Genomic DNA, 18,237 nt, shown 5'->3' on the forward strand with positions numbered 1-18,237 from the left:
AATTCTATTAATTTGTGTATTTCTTTAAAAATTAAGGGTTATTTAAACATTAGCTTTTGTAAAAACAAAATATTTACCTGATTCAGAAGTATCTTGATATGTTTCTTTTATGCAGTAATAAGCTGTATTCTGCTCAGGTATATACAGCCAGGCAGGCAGATCATGTCACAAAGTTGCATTTTTTCACAGAAGGTTCCTGGTATGAAAAGTTTAAAATGCATATTGTATCCTAAGTGCTAATCAACAGTGTAAATAATTACAATGATACAATTTTACCAGCAGTGTTATAAACATAATTGAGCTATATTCCAGAAAATATATTTTGGATTAATAATCCATCTGCCAAACTTCCTAAAAGGAGATTAGTTGATTTTAATTTCAAGCAGTTTTGTAAATGTTGTTTCAAATTCAAGTATTTGTTAAGAGTAAGTAAATAAGACAATGTTAAAGACAGTAATAATTAAAAAAAAAAAAAAACGGTATAATATTGTTGCCTCTCACAATGTGTTTCCATTTTCTCCCTGATTGACTCATCAAATGCCAGATTTCAAATTTTGGTATTACTACACAGATAAATTGATTCCACACATACACTTTTTTTGGTCAGCTAAAGAACGTGTCAAATACTTAAGTTGAAAACTGTTGTAAAAACATCCTTTTTGTATACACTTCTTTTTTTTTCAATCAATGAAGAGAAAAGGCAAGAACTATTTCTTTGCATCTGACCTGATGTTTGCCTGCATATATAAATCTTAACTGACCCAAATTCCACCTGGGGTTGTTTCTATACATTAGTGTGGGAGTTTGTAACTTGATCTATCATTAATCTTATCTTTAACCAACTTTCACTCATGCAGAAATAATACACTGCAGACACATTCAAAAATGATCTTTTCAGAGTCAGCCAGTACAGCCAGTTTCCACTAGTTGCCACCTATATTCCACCATTTTCTGTATTTCAAAATTGTTGATTGAAAAAGTGACTTATTAATATTTACATTGAATATAATACAAAGATATAATAATTAATAAATATTCTGTCTCACAAAATAACCAAAATTCAAATTTTCTGTATAATACACCACTCTGAATATTATTTTTCGTTCAGCTGGAGTCAGCATAGACTTAATCTCATTTTAACAAAACTCTTTGAAGGAGCCTGGGTACGTGATACTGTTTTGCTGATGTCGGTCAATCCGTCTGTCAGTCTGTTGGTCGTTCGGTATGTAGAGCAATCGGTTTTCCGGATGGTAAGATCATGAAACTAAACTTTATATGGAAGTTGGTCATGACCAGCATTGACCCCTATTGACTTGGAGGCCAGTAGGTCAAAGGTCAAGATCACAGTGACCTGGAACAGTTAAACAGTTTCCAGATGATATATGACCATTTTGTGTCGATTCGCCGTTAAACCCAACTCCAGATGATAACTCTAGTGCTCTTGGGCTTAGGATCATGAAAGTGAATGGGAAGGTTGATCATAACTAGCAGATAACCTCTATAGATTATGAGTTCGGTAGGTCAAAGCTCAAGGTCACAGTGAGCTGAAACAGTTAAGCTGTTTCCGGATGTTAATTTGAGAACTCTTAGACCTATGATCATGAAACTAAATAGGGACGTTGATCATGACCAGCAGACGACCCCTATTGATTTTGAGGTCAGTTGATCAAAGGTCTAGGTCACATTGACCCAGAACACTAGAACTTTGTTTGCCCAATAACTAGAGAATGCTTTGGTCTAAGATCACACTGGATACAGAAGTCACTTATGACTGGTAAATGACCCATAATTATTGATTTGAGGTCAGTACATCAGACGTCCAGTGCACAGTGACCAAATGATTTTTGTTTCTGGTACAGTTACTGAATCAAGGGGGGCATTCTTGTGTTCTATGAGCTGTTGTCAATGTGGAGTTTTAGCAAAGTCAGGGTCCGTGTCAGTTAGGCCTGAAGTTTGACATTTAGTGTCCATTACACCTTGATTCCAACCCGAGTCCAAGTGAAGATTTTTGTCAAGGGTAATCCAGTGTCTTACAGTTTGCTTCTGAATCAAACATCACAAAAATTTCTAAGTTTTTTTTCCACCTATTCGCCACCAAGAAAATTTTCTAAGTCCCTATTTTCCACTAAACGACGCTCAGTTTACACCATGAAAAAAAACTAAGTTCTACTTTCCACCAGTATCCACCTTTCTGCCACCATAAAGAAAAACTATGTTAAAATTTACACCTAATGCCACCTAAATGCCACCAAAATAAAGTGGCTTTTGGTGGCAAATTTACCACTTATTGGAAAAAAGAGTTGAATTACACCAAACGCCAGCTAATGCCAGCTATTTCCACCAGTTGCCACCCTTTTACCATGGAAATAAGTGGCAAAGAGTGGCATTAGGCGGCAAATCTAGGGACGGGTGATGGTGATCGATAGGGTCTTTGGCTAGGAAAATTGTTAAAAATAGAAAATGTTTGAAAAACTTTGTTTTTGTGGAATTTTCAAGCCTCTTGTTTCACGTTATAACATCAGATTCTGCAGAACTCGGGATTCTGTGAATGCTGTTACCAGAGGGGTTTATGCAGGTGCTGTTGCAGAAAACAACATTGCTATACTATTAAGTTTTGCAACAATATTACCAGTTACATGATTTCTAAAAATGTCGCTGTTTCTTCAGAATTTTGTTTTGCTTTTCACTAATAAAGGGCAATAAAATAAATTTCCAGGTGTTTGTAGATAAAAGAATGCTGTTTTTTTTTTAAAAATAAAAATGTAATGAGGAAGAATTGCTGTTATTAATTAAAATAAGAAACACATAGAAAACTAGGCTACTTTATTGAGAAATATTTATCTGTCTTAAACATAAATCTATGTATTATTAGGTGACATTTAATCATACACAAACCTAAGCTCGGTGACCTGATGACCTGACAACAGAAAAATGCAATCTTGTGCTGAAATCTTAATTGACTAATCCTGGCTATTAAATCACAGATAACAGACTGAGATCAAGGGAATTGTAGAACAAGTCATAGACAATTATATTACTTTAATGGTATTTGAAAATCAAACAATTGTAACAGTTGATAAAGTGAGGGCAGAGTGGAAGCTTTAATAACCTGTGATTGTTTTCATTAAAGGTTCTGTCCAAAATTTCTTGACTTTAATATAATTTCTTTATATACCATTATTGAAGCTTTTCTCTTTTTCCTGTAGTTGATTTGTTTTATTTTTTACCCCGTCTGATTTTTGAAAAAAATCAACGAGGTATTGACTCATCACTTGATCGTTGGTGTTGGTTAAAATTTTTGTTTAGGTCCGCCTTTTCTCAGCAACTATAAAAGCTACAGCTTTGAAAATTTGCACACTTATTTATCATCATTAGGGGACTGTGTATGCCAAGAACCATAACTCTAACTTGCATTTTGTCAGAATTATGGCCCTTTTTGTACTTAGAAAATCAGAACTATAACTCTTTTCTCAATATTGTCCAGCACTTCCAGATGAGCGATGGCACCTGCAGGCGGTGCTCTTGTTAGGAATTGATATAACTGTAATAGCACGTACACACACACAAAAAAGTGGATTTTAATAAAAATTATGATAATATGTTATATTTCATTGATTTTGACATTATATTTCTAAGAATTGCTCTTGTTCAGAGTTAGGACAATGTCATCTAATAAAAATCCACTGTAATCAGCCTGTGTATATTGACAAAGAAAAAATATTTAGAAAACATGACTGTGTATTAATGAAGAGCTTATGTAAATTTTATTTTGTAAATTATATCTACTTTGCATTATAGATTGGGACAGTGATGATTTACCTACAATTCCAGTACAGACTGTGTCTCACAATGTTGCTAAGGATATCATCGAGAGTATTTCTGGTACTAGTCTACCATTGCCATGGCAACAACATGTACCACAAAAACAGAATGGAAGTCGAGGTATATTAACTGAAACAAATAAATTTAAGGCAAATATTGCTTACATGAATAGTTTTGTAAGTTTTACATAGAAAAACTTCCTTCTTACTACAGTTGTTGAAAACCCTTCCTTACAAGATTATACATTCATCTATAAGCAGTGACATTAACATAGGACTTTTGTGGCCAGGTATCTTTAGGTTGCTCTTTTCCTTAGCCTGTGGTCAAGGTTGGATTCTAGGTAGGGTCTAATTCTTTCATGTAAAGGGTTGGATTCTAGGTAGGGTCTAATTTTTTCATGTAAATGGTTGGATTCTAGGTAGGGTCTAATTCATTCATGTAAAGGGTTGGATTCTAGGTAGGGTCTAATTCTTTCATGTAAAGGGTTGGATTCTAGGTAGAGTCTAATTCTTTCATGTGAAGGGTTGAATTCTAGGCAGGGTCTAATTCTTTCATGTAAAGAAAAGGAATCTAGGTAGGGACTAATTCTTTCATGTAAAGGGTTGGATTCTAGGTAGGGTCTAATTCTTTCATGTAGAGGGTTGGATTCTACATAGGGTCTAATTCTTTCATGTAAAGGGTTGGATTCTACATAGGGTCTAATTCATTCATGTAAAGGGTTGGATTCTACATAGGGTCTAATTCTTTCATGTAAAGGGTTGGATTCTAGGTAGAGTCTAATTCTTTCATGTGAAGGGTTGAATTCTAGGTAGTGTCTGATTCTTTTCTGTGAAGAGGCCATTCAGTTTGTTAAATGGAAGGTTGTTGGTTGCACATATGTCTGAAATATTTCTTGGAGGGGGGTGGGGGGCTTTCCTGTTTGGAGGGAGATCTGGGCTGTTTTGAGGGAGACCTAGGGTGTTTGGAGGGAAATCTGGCCTGTATGAAAGGGGACCTGGGCTGTTTGGAGGGAGACCTGGGCTGTTTGAAGGGAGACCTGGGTTGTTGGAGGTTGACCGAGAGAGTCCTGGCCTGTTTGGAGGGAGAACAGGTCTGTTTGTAGGGAGACTTGGCCTGTTCAGAGGGAGACCAGAACTGTTTGAAGGGAGACCTGGGCTGTTTGTAGAGAGGCCTGGCCTGTATGAAGGGAGACCTGGCCTATATGAAGGGACACCTGGGCTTATTGGAGGGAGACCTGGCCTGTTTGAAGTAAGACCTGGCCTGTTTAGAGGGAGACCTGGGCTGTTATCTGGAAAGTTGCCATGTTATCTCTGTGACGTAAAATCCAAATTGTAGCCAGTGGTTCGTTCTAATCATATTTCACTATTAAACAAAGAAGTCTGAAACTGTGTGTTATTATGCAACACACAGTTTGTGCCTCACAATTATTATGTCATAGTATCAAACGTCAGCAGCATGCTGTAAAAGAAAACCACACAGAACCGGCAAATATTTGGTGAATATCTTCAAAGATGTAGATAATAATCCTTGATAACACATTGGAAATGTATTCTACAAGGGTAACCTTGTCTTTTCAGGCTAGGTTGGAAGAAAAAGTTGTTCTTGTCCTGCCCAAGACATCAAAGTTCATTGTCTGGATCAAAGTGCTAAATGTCCTATTCTCAAAGTGCCGTTATTCACAAGACGCACTTCTCTGTGTCTGTACATCATTTTATTCATTATTTCCCTAGTGAAAATGGACATCTGGAATACCACTGGAACATCAACTGGAATTCCATCTCAGTTCCACTGGTATTTTTCAACGGAATAGTGTTGGTATTCCACTGGAATAGCGATTATTTTCCAGTGGAATTCAATTGGAATACCAGTGGAATCCCAACAAAATACCGTTGAAAAATACCAGTGGAATTCCACCAGCATACCAGTGGAATTCCACCAGAATACCAGTGGAATTCCACTTAGAATACCAGTGGTATACCATCAAGATTCCAGTGGAATTCCACTTAAAATACCAGGGGTATACCATCAAGATTCCAGTGGAATTCCACTTAAAATACCAGGGGTATACCATTAAGATTCCAGTGGAATTCCATCAAGTTTCCAGTGGAATTCCATTTGAAATACTAGTGGTATACCATCAAGATTCCAGTAGAATTCCATCAGGTTTCCAGTCGAATTCCACTTAAAATACCAGTGGTATACCATCAAGACTCCAGTAGAATTCCATCAAGTTTCCAGTGGAATTCCATCTGAATACAAGAAGAATATCATCTCAATACCAGTGAAATGTTGATGACTCCCACCCCTAAAGGCAGTGGAAATCCTTTTTGTTCTAGTTAAAATACATCCATAACTCTCACCTGGAAGAATTCTAATGGAAAATAAATGGTATTTCAATGGTAAGTCAATGAAAAAAATGGTACTTTAATGATATCTAATGAAAGTCAATGGTAAATCAATGAATATAAATAATACTTATGATATCTAATGAAATTCAATGGTAAAAAATGCACTGCATGGACAGCATTTTTCCCACTGCAGCTGGCGGGCATTCAAGGGACACTGGACAGATGACGATTCTGACAGATGGCCCTGTCTGTCAGTGGATATTCATTTATCATGTGACTTAAATCCTTGCGTTAGGTAAATATATATCTTGGAATGTTGCTTTTAATTGGATGTTGGTGTCATCATCATGTGTAAAAAAGTAGATGTGCAAGTTTACATCATGATAAAGACTCATGCTAGTTTTTATCAATTTATATCAAATACATTATGAGCCAGGTGAGTCACTAGGTGAAAATGTACATTTTGTCACTATTTTAGGGGCCATAGCTCTAGAAATAGGCGATGGCCACGAAACGTAGGAGGTGCCCGGAAGTTCATATCATGTTATAGACTCATGCAAGGTTTCATTAATCTATATGAAATTCTTTTTGAGGTAGGTGCATCATCACAAGATGAAAATTTGCATTTTTCACTATTTCAGGGGCCATAACTCTGGAATTTGGGAGTGTGGCGCATTGCCAGCTGGAAAATAGAAATAGGAGGTGCACAAGGTCATATCATAATAATTTAGACATCAATTTATATCAAATACTTTTTGAGCTTGGTGCGTCACAAGGTGAAAATGTGCTTTTTTGACTATTTCAGGGGCCATAACTCTAGAAATAGGGAGCAGAGACAGACGAAAAATAGGAGGTGCACACGTTCATATCATGTTAAAGACTTATGCAATATTTCATCAATTTTTATTAAATACTTTTTGAGCTAGGCGCGTCACATCTTTTTTTCCCTACACACATACACACAAACGGATGGACGTACAGATGCATGGACGACACTAGACTAAAATTATATGCCCCCACCACTCATAGTGGGGGCACAAAAACACATATCTTGACAAAGTAAGAAGCATGGAAATCAAGAACTGATCAAAATATTTACATGTATAAGAATAAAAGTCATGAAAACCAATGACAAAAATATGACTGCATCTGACTAGAATTATATGAATAAAAGAAACAGAAAAAACATCACATTTTATAATTGATTTAAACTTCTTTTGTTTTCAACATATATAAGGCACTTACTGTAGCTGATACCATGCTATTCACATAAATCTGGTCCAGAATTTCAAACTGTATAAAAACCATCATTTTTCCGCCAAAACTGGTGCTATATTTTATTCACAAATCATGAAATTCAGTTAAGTGGAATTCCACTTGTACTGGTATTCCAAATTCAAATTCCAGTGGAATTCCACCTGTACTGGTATTTCAAATTCAAATTCCAGTGGAGTTTCACCTCTACTGGTATTTCAAATTCCAGTTCCAGTGGTATATTTGGTTATTCCACTGGTATTCCAGTAACATAGCAGATTCCAGTGGAATTTATGTAGCATTCCACTGGAATTCCATTGATTTTTTCACTAGGGTTGTAACATATTGGATGCATTTCGAGTCTGACTCTTCACATTGAGATTTAAAAACACATAATCAAAGCATTGTGTATATTGCTTGATTATATTTTGTGTAAAAACTTTTAGATCTAACTGTTGTTACATATTTTGTTCAAACAGCTGAAGCTTCAGCCAGGGTGTACCTTCAAGTGAACAACAAGAAAAGTTCTCAAACAATTTACAATGTTATTGCTACAGTATATGGAAGCATGGAATCTGGTAATGTTCTTTTCCCAACTTTGATCTCTGTATTTGAAAGATAAATACTCGGTATTTAGTGAGTCTAAACTGGAATAAGTTAAATAGAATCGATAACTCTTTAACAAATGAATGAATTTAATTTAGTGTACCCTGTAAACTTTTTACACAGTCATAAATTTCTGAAAATTTGGTGCTTTACAGACATTTTACAGCAGTAAAACAGGTCTTTATTTCACACTGAATGGTGTATTATATTATTTTGCAAGAAGGCTAACAGCTTTAGTTCTATCTAAAACTGTCCTTTCTTTGTCATTTTAATTCCATTGCAATCTGACTAAAGTACTTGATCTTCTAAACGAAGATCTGAGAACGACCCATTCACATTCGTCTTCTGTATATTTTGGATTTCCATTATTGCTATTTTTATGTTATCCAATCAGGCGACTTGTTCGATTGTCAAAGAGTAAGAAAAATATTCAGTTATTCCAGGACTCGAACCCGGGACCCCTCACTTACAAAGCAAGTAGCCTACCGACTGAGCTAACCGGCTATCTGATACATTACGACATAAGAATTGTAAATATCAAAAGTCAATGCTAGAGGTAGATTTGCAAGATGTTGTAAGCTAGGCTCTGATTGGCTAGTGAAAGGGCCGTCAGAACGAGGCAATGAATAGGTCGTTTTCAGATCCTATGCGTAGCGTAATAGGAGATGTACTTTAGTCAGATTGAATTCCATTGTAACCAGTTATTAGTTGTGCCTTGTAATATTTCTTATTATAGCATTTTGTGTGTTTTTTGTGATATTTTTACTAGATCGTGAAGTATTGCTTGGTGCCAGACGGTATAGAGAACAACTGGTTGAAAATGACCTTGACTCTGCAACCAACACTGGTACCTTGCTTGAACTGGGAAGAAGTATGTCATATATTAGAAACAGGGAACTATGGAAACCAAGGAGAACAGTAAAGTTTGTGTCATTTGGAGGGCTTAGAAAAGATATTGGAATGTATTATTACTTAAAGGTAATACCTGGTGTTCTGTCATCTAAGTTGTATTGTACAAAGTCTACCTCAATGATAAATTTATGTTTGATTATTTTAGGTTTGGGTCAAAGACTTCTTTAGTTTCTAACAGACTTTATCCTGTTTTTTATATCAAATAATGATACTGTTTCAAGCCCTTAATGTTTATACTGCCTTAGTTTGCCGCTTTTAAAAGTAATAATGATTGTTTTAAGTGGAAACTGTTAGTCTGTTAAACTGTTGAGTAAATTGTTTTGCATTTGAACATTCAAAGGCTAGAAGGTTTGAATTCGTGTGAAGCTTTGACACTGTTTCAGTATCACAGACATATACTTACACAAGAAGCAGTAACTTTCATTGACCTTGATGCTAGAAGTCGAGGGTCAAAGGTCATGGAGTTCAAGTCAAGTCCATCTGTAGCAAGTCTCTTGTGGAAGACTGCAGATATGGTATGTATTTCTTGTAAGACAGGTCTTTTATACATATAATTGAAATGCAGTTACATTACAGAGGTCTGCTTCATAATTGTGAGCTGTCATTGCTTTGGAGCAACAGGTCAATGGGGATAATTCACACATAAAGTGTTTGATCCATAGTTAAAAATCCATCAACACTTGAAAAGATGTTTTTTATGTCGGATGATTTTTCTCAGAGTTATTTCCCTTTGATTATTGAACAGCTTTATATAGTATAATTGTACCATTTCTTGTCTTAGACTAGGGTATTCCTCAGCAATCACTGGCTGGATTTCAGTGAAACTTCTTGGGAAGCTTCACCTCCAACAGGAGATGCACTTATTATCTTCGTGTTTTGGTAGCGTTATTTTTCACTGAGTTATTGTCTTTTGATTATTCAACATTAGTGAACTATAGTGCCATCCTGGTCCGGAGTATTTCTCAGCAACCTCTAGCTGGAGTTCAATAGGAAGCTTCACTCTCAAGAGGAGAAGCGTATAACTTGTGCATGCTTTTTTCCAACAACTACTTGATGAAATTCAAAGGCTTCACTGCTATGACGTGGTCTATGCCCACTCAGTGAATTCCCCTTTTGTGCCCTTTATCTGCAATAATCGTACCTAAGGGAACATCCATTGGTTTTACCATTATATTTTATTGTTGTCTTTTCTTACTGTAACGTTTTGAGATTTTATACTTGTTTTTGAAAAAAATGCCATAATAAAAAAGTTAAATATATTTTATTTTTTTTTGTCAGATTCCAGATCCTTTAAATCAAGAACTCTCGTTGGTTGAGAGTTGGCCTAAAGTGCCACATGACTGGTATTTGTCCAATGAGAGTGCAGTTTATATGTACAGCTCTGGGGAGTTCCCATTACCACATCAATTTGGGATTCCATCTATTTCCTTACATTCCCTGCTGGCAAGGGATACAAAGGTAAGTCTTGTATTAAAATGAAGCATATTTTATTTGCTTTTGTGTCCAAGTTTTAAGTTTCGCCAATTGTGGAGATCTATAATGGCTGTAATTACTCTTTGAAATGAGAATATAAATATGCATGAAAGTTAATAAAATCTGTAAAAAGATCCCTTGGAAGCATAGAATGCAACCAAAAAAGAATAATAGCAGACTCAGTTTGGTGGTTAAATCCACTGTGGCCATGTTTTAATGTTCATTGAAACAAGTTGCTATGAAATCATTAATCATTATTAGGGACTTTGCTGTGTTAAATCCTGATGAAGGGTAATTTTGAATGTCACGTTGAGCAAAGATTTCTTTTCAGATTGACATTTGTTGTCAATTGCTTTCAGTAGAAGTCAAATTATACTGGTCTTTTGACCTCAACATAAACTTTTCACAAACTGCATTCAAATGATGATAATCTTAACATAAACTTGTAGGAGTATGACCCAGTTTATGAAAGCACAAATGACATTTTGTTGAAGATAAAAGTTTGTATCTACTAGTCATGACCCTGTCTTGGTCAGTCTTAGAAATATCGTTTGAAGGAAAAGGTTGTATCTGCCACTTTCAACCTTGATAAAATTGCATATTTTGTGCTGTTGGATACAAAAATTATATAGTAGGAGGTCCATAATAAAGTTATTATAACAAACTTTATTATTAATGATTGTAAAAAAACATACCACATACATATAATTGCTGAAATAATGTCAGCTTGATATAATATTCACTGTTTGAAATAAACAAGCAATATTACTAAGGAACAGTCTCAGTCAGAAATCTGTAAACAAAATAAATTATTTTTTCCATTTTATGGTATTACCATAAACAGGTTACCAATGAAATGAAATAATGATCTAGTACAAAGACATAAACGGAGGAAACTTTTAATGTTTGTAAAGAATATTTACTGCTCTAATGTTTTCGATGATTTACATTTCAGGCTCTAGGGGACATCACTCAGCAATTGAATTATCATCTAGCATCAGCAAGAGTTGTTTCCCTTACTACATTGAAGCTGCTGGATGATTTTATAATTCCATTCAACTTAAGTTTTTTACTGCAGTTCATGAACAGTTCAATCAATCACTCAGTTGAAGTTCTCAGACAGCATATTTCTGGTGATGATACAGGTAACTTCTTTCTTGCAAGTTTTTGAAACTAGCTAAACCCCACCATTATGAAACTGCTTTTAATTTACTTTTGTTGAATATTTTGTTTAACCCGTACACTGCTGAATTTCTAAAATGAACTTGTCCATCTTACAATTTGGACAGTACCATTTATTATCTGAAGGGATGTTCACTGAAAATTTACTGACCGAATAGCGACCAGTGCAGACCATGATCAGACTGCACAGATGTGCAGGCTGATCTTGGCCTGCACTGGTCACAAAGAATCACTTGCCACCAGCAGGCTGTTGTAATTATACTTGTTTTTAGCTAACCAGAGCACAAAGTGCTAATGGTGAGCCATTGTGATCACACTGTGTCCACCTTCCATCATGTCCGTCCGTCAACCATTTCTTTTTACGACATCTCCTGCAGAACCACAGAATGGATTTTAGTGAAACTTGGCATGGATGTTTCTTGGTTTGTCCTCTATAAGAAGTGTTCAAACAGTTCAGCTTGATTGCACATAGGGGCCGCCAGAGCTAAAATAGAAAAATCTTTAAACAACATCTTTTCCTAAACCGCAGGTCCGATTTTGAAATAATTTCATGCAAATGGTCCTATTGTAACCTTCTATCAAGATTGTTCATATTATTCCAATTTATTTAAAAACATGGCTGCCAGAGGGCCTTTTCACTTTTCCCTATATGTATATAGTAGAAACTTAAAAATTCTACTTGTATGAAACTGCTGGCCTGATCTTGAAAAAATTTAACACAATTTGTCCTTGCGAGACCTTCCACAAAGATTGTACAAATTATTCTGATTGGTAAAAAAACATGGCCGCCAGAGGGCGTGGTCACTTTTCCCTGTAATATATATAGTTGAAACTTAAAAAAAATTCTTGTATGAAACTGCTGATCCTATTTTTTAAAAAAATTCTTATAAATGGTCCTTGTGTGACCTACCAATATTGTTCAAAATATTTTGATTTGTCATAAAACATGACTGCCAGAGGGAGTTGTCACTTTTTCCCTGTATGTATGTATTGGAAACTTTAAAAATGTTCTTGTCAGAAACAGCAGACCCAGTTCTAAAGCAGTTTTACACAAATGGGTGACCTTGTATGAAGATTGTACAAATTATTTTGTTTCGTCAAAAATTGGCCTCTGGGATGTTTTGTCACTTTTCCCTGTATGTATGTAGGGGAAATTCTTGTTTGATATGTAGTGGAAAAATCTTGTTTGATATTGTCATTCATATCACATCATTCCCCAAACTTCTTACCCCCACCCCCAACACACAAATACACAGTACCTGCCCATATTTATTTTGTAGAAACTTTTAAAATATTCTTGTCGGAAAACACTGGTACTATTCCAGTATAATTTCACAGACATTTTCCTTGCATAACCATCTACCAAAACTGTTCATGCAAGCAGCGTAACTCAGGTGAGCGATCTAGAGCCATCATGGCCCTCTTGTTTTGTAAATTAATAACTTTTATGAATTTCTGAATTATTTGTTTTTCAGAAAGTATGTTACGAGTATCCAATGAGCTATCTCATCTTGCACTAAATAATGTACTAGATCTTCACAGTTGCTTAAATTCCGGACGGCTGAATGACATTCTCATGAGGTTTGAAAGTGTATTCATGGATGAAAGGTAATTCAGTTATTTGGTTATTTCTCTAATGCATTACGGTTTAGAATATAAGTGTCATTAAAGAGAGTTTTTATATATTAATGATTTAATTCTTGAGGGAAGGGAATAAAAAAGATAAGCAAGGGTTAGACTTCAGTCCTAATTAGGGATGTTTGAAAATAAGGACAGTCTTGTTTAAGTGAAACTTTATTTAATGATTTGTAGATTATAGAACTTTTCAAAGGTAAATTGCTTTTCATTTTCAGGAAGGAGTAATCTAGTTGTATTTTGTATTGCAAAGAAAGTAAAATTTTCATTGTTGTGTAATGTTACTCTTAAAATAAAATAGAAAATCAACATTTTTCTTCCAAATTTTACTTTTGTAGTGAAATTACACTTACCGGAGATTTTTAAGCATTAAAAAGTAGGAAATTTTAACTTTACTACACAGATAAAAGTCAAGTTTTTTTTAAATAGCATTGTGGTTTTGAAATGTTACAACCATTGTTAACCATTATGACAAACCATGCATCTTTTTAATAGTATGTGGCAATGATGTTACATTGACATTCTTGTAGTGTCAAGGAACATGTGCCACCAATAACTCCTTCCTCTGTAGAGAATTTTGTACATTATAATTTCTGAAAGCCCATTGTCTCTGGAGCATATTTCTGTTTTCTACCATTTGGTCATTGGAATTTTGTCCAAAACAGCCATTTTCTCCATGATACCACAAAATATATTCTTTCAGTTACATAATAATACTGGTAATAAACTTAACAACATTTGTTTGATATTCAGGAAGTAATGAATAACTATGATCCTAATGTAATTATTCATCCATAAAATGCTTTTAAAGCATTTATCATGAATATTTAGCTTGCATTGTTATATCATATTAATTCAAGCAAGGTTATTCAAGTAAGAAATAATACACAGCTGGCCTACTCAGAAACATGTTATTGAAAATGTTGCATTAGGTTTTCAGTTTAATTAGAACTGATTAATAACAATCTTTTAATAAACAATGAAATGAAACATTCAGGTACTATTATTTTATTATTTTTATCCCCCCCCCCCCTCCCCCCATGTTTTGGAGGGTTTGTGGCGGGGGGAGGGGGGCACTTTGATTAACCCATGTCTGTTTGTCTGAATTTGTTTTGTGCATATCTCAAAAAGTATTTAACCCAGAAGAGTCATCAGACCTCATAGGGTTGTCATTCAGCATGTTAAGTTGTGTATCCAGTGTTCCAACTGGGATTTCACACAGCCAGACAAGTGCAGAAAATTACTCTTTGGGAAAGAGGTTTTCACTTTGTCCAATATCCTACATTAATGCTTAATATATTACATGTTCTGTTTCGTACATAACTCCCAGTTCCATTTTTGAAATTGCTTATGCCATGATCTCTTAGCACTCCTATAAGAAAAGAATTATTATGGCTTCCTTTGATAATATGACTGTATCTTGTTTCAGTTTCAGTGAAAATTTATTATCTCTAGATAGACAGACTGGTACTCTGATCGTGTTTAATGATGTCATGGATAGATATTTAATTACAAAAAATAGAGACACAATCAACAAATTTTCCAAGAAAATTGTCAAAGTCCTTCAGGATGTCATAAAAGAAATTGAAGCTTTGAAGGAGAGATAGCTGATATTTAAGTAGGACACGAGAGGTACTTCATGTCTGAAAGTGCAAATAAATGTTGGTGCAATTTATACAGTATTACTATTTAGTAGATAGATGACAATGATGTTTAATATTTTCTTAACATTAGGAGTGTTTAACATTCAGAAACAGCCATTGAAAACATCAACAGTGTTGTTTTACACCAGTAATGTTATTAGATATGTTAGATCCAGCCATGCCATTAGACATTGAATATGCATTAAATGCTAAAGACATTTTGAACAAAGGTCAAGTTAAATGCTGTTGCTTACTGAGGCACAGAAATTGCATGTTTTTAAAATTCTGTGTAAATAATTTTCTCTGAAAAGGTCAGTGCTTAGGTTATCTCCTGCCAACCAGCAAAATGAAGGATGTGCAGTTGTCTACTTGGACAGAAAACCGTTTTCTGGAAGATAGAAGTGTTCTTTATTATTATGTAGATTATTATGTAGAGATTTGCGCAGTAGACTTTGTATCTGCATAATATAAGGAAGCAATTACAGCATTTTTTGATAATTCCAATTATATTTTGCTTCAGATTTGAATCACGCAAAACACATGATTGGATTTGGCACTATGTGCTAGGACCAGGAAAAAAACTTAACTTTGATACCAAATTGATTTCAAGAAAATGTTTTATCAAATTGAGACCATAAAGTTACTTTTGTATTTTTGAGAAGACTGGACATTTTTTTGACATTATTGTAACAGAAGGATATACATGGAATGAAGTATAAGATGTCTGTGTCATCTTTTTAACAGTTTAGACTTTTTCTGAAAATCTAATAACTTGATAACCAGTCTCAAGGACCTTCATAAAGGCAGAAACTACATTTTTATATTTAAGGTTTTGAGCTGTTTCATTGAAAAAATACATTTTGTACTTAACCCTCAGCCTGCTGGCGGCAAGTGATTCTGCCTTTGCGACCAGTGCAGTCTGATCATGGTCTGCACTGTTCGCTATTCAGTCAGTAAATTTTTAGTAAACACCCCTTCAAATGATAAATGGTACTGCCCATATTGGAAGATGGACCAGTCCATTATAGAAATTTAGCATGATAAGGGTTAAGAATAAAGATTGTTCATTGATGTTTTCCTTTATTTGATACAGCATAAAACATGTATGATTTTTAACAGATTCCTTAGGTTGACAGCCTATGGTGCCTCTAGGATGATGTATGAGGTTGCTGTAACTTTCTAGTCATTTGTGTACATATACATTACATTGGGTACCTTTGTAAATAAATTTTCACAATATTTCTTTAAAACTGAATTTTAGCAAGGTGCATGCATTAGAGGAAATATGCAACATTTGGCAACATTTCTTACTGAAAGAACTAGGTAAACCATTAACACTAACGAAAAAAGTATCAAAATTGGACTACATACAAAAAAGATGTAGCCATTTGAATACCATCTATGTACTCAAATGGCAGCCATTTTGGGCACAGTGACATCATCATTCTTTCCTTATATGGGCATTACCATATATGGAAGTTTAGTGAATAACAACTAAGAGAAACATATTTTGTGGGCCATAATACAATATGAGCTCCATGTTTAATTGTATTTAACATAATTTTGCCATAAATATAATATTTGGTAATGCCCATATAAGGAAAGGACAATGATGTCACTGTGCCTAAAATGGCTGCTGTTTAATTAAATGATAATATTTAAATTGCCATATCTTCTTTGTTTGTAGTCTGATTTTCATAATTTTTCACCAGTTTATAGTATTCATTAAATTCTTCTAAATATATACATTGTCAAATGTTGAATATTCCCCTTTATGTCATGTTAGAAATAATGATTGTGTAAAGTAAATTAATTTTAACACAGTTTAATATTATTGTCACTTTCTTTTTTGTCATACAGTGGTGGTTATTGACTATCTATACATGTACCAGACTTTGTATGTGAATTCACTTGAAGTTAAAATGTGGTGTGCTTAGTTTTGGTTTCTATGTCTTTCATCTTGAACTTGTTACTAAGAACTGTGGTATTTAGATGAGATGCTCTAATTTCCAGTTCAACTATACTAAGTCTTGTAAGTTCTAAATGCTTTACCTATACCATTTTAGATTTTTACAGATATGTGAGGCATACAATTGTTTGTTTAGGTTAAGAACATCCTGGCTAGCTTAAAACTGTCATCATAGAGCTTTTTTCTGAGTTCTGTAGCAAATTTTCAAAAATTAGTAAAATCAATATTTTAAAGGAGAATATAATTATACAAATGGAAATTTCAGGTGTTATGTTTTCAAATTATGAAGTCTGAATTTCTGACCTATGTTACATTGGTATTTCTGATGTCCTACCAAGAAGCAGTTTTAAAAAAAAGAAAAACCTACCTACCTACCAAAATATTTTGGGAGATTTTACCATTAGCAAATTTGTAAGCCTAACCAGCCATATGAATTATTATTATAACTTACATGACTTGTGTACTTGAATCATTTAATATTTGTTAACTGACATATTATTGTTGTTGGAACACATTTGAGTATTGTGAAGTAAATAACTTGCTATGTTTCATGAGGTTGTGTAAAGAATTTTCATCTGTGACATTGGATCGGTCATAAATTATCTTTCCTTATACATTGTTTGTACTTTTGTAATTATTTATACAGTTGAATATTAAATGGCATGTCAGATAATGTTCTTGTTTTTCTTGTTTTGGCAGTTAAGTTGATTGAGAAAGTGGGAAATATTACTGTCACTTAATATTTTCCAGTACAATACTAAATTCAGTGAAACTGGCAGATACGATATGAGGAGTTTTGTATATTGTATGAGGAGAATGCCTGACAGTGGCATGTGTAGCTGAGTGGTTAGGTCTCTGACACTGAATCACATGCCCTTCACTGCTGTGGAATGGAAACTCCACAAGTGAGGTAGAGTTCTTACATGCGAGGAAGCTATCAGGCCCAGTACTTCCCTGTGCTTGAAATACTGCCCTGAGAAGCCCCTTAGCCATTAAGTGTTGGAGAGTTGCAATGTGAAGTGTGTGGACATGACATGAAGTATGCTGGCATGATTTGAAGTGTAAAGGTATGGCATAAGGTGTTTGGGTATGATATAATGTCTGTTTGCATAACAGTGTGTGCTTGCGCGACATAAGTATGCAGGCATGATGTAACATGTGGATATGATGTAATGTGTGGATGTAGACATGACACAATTTGGGTGTGATGCAGAGAGTACGAGCATGACCTTAAATGTTGGAACAAGACATAAAATGTGTGGATATGCAGAAATGTGTGTGGACATGATGCAAATTGTGTGGGTGACCGTGATGTAATGCAATTTCTAAAGAGCCATTTTTTATGCAAAATTTCAAAATGTCCTACTTGGCCTCAGTTGTTTATCTGGAGGTA

The 18,237-nt window shown here is 34.6% G+C and overlaps 1 protein-coding gene across 1 annotated transcript in view; it reads left to right on the forward strand.

Annotated features, from left to right (window-relative positions):
- LOC123555773 (glutamate carboxypeptidase 2-like) overlaps positions 1–17,517 on the forward strand; it is a 36,775-nt gene extending 19,258 nt beyond the window's left edge. The window contains exons 5-12 of the mRNA XM_053548557.1: positions 3,799–3,942; positions 7,904–8,002; positions 8,800–9,008; positions 9,326–9,457; positions 10,221–10,400; positions 11,371–11,560; positions 13,073–13,205; positions 14,662–17,517. Coding sequence (XP_053404532.1) covers positions 3,799–3,942; positions 7,904–8,002; positions 8,800–9,008; positions 9,326–9,457; positions 10,221–10,400; positions 11,371–11,560; positions 13,073–13,205; positions 14,662–14,839 — 1,265 coding nt within the window. The 3' untranslated portion in view covers positions 14,840–17,517. The remainder of the gene's footprint in view (positions 1–3,798; positions 3,943–7,903; positions 8,003–8,799; positions 9,009–9,325; positions 9,458–10,220; positions 10,401–11,370; positions 11,561–13,072; positions 13,206–14,661) is intronic.
- Positions 17,518–18,237: the final 720 nt, after the last annotated feature.

The sequence above is a fragment of the Mercenaria mercenaria genome, chromosome 7 (assembly GCF_021730395.1).
Source record: "Mercenaria mercenaria strain notata chromosome 7, MADL_Memer_1, whole genome shotgun sequence".
Taxonomy (NCBI): Eukaryota; Metazoa; Mollusca; class Bivalvia; order Venerida; family Veneridae; genus Mercenaria; species Mercenaria mercenaria.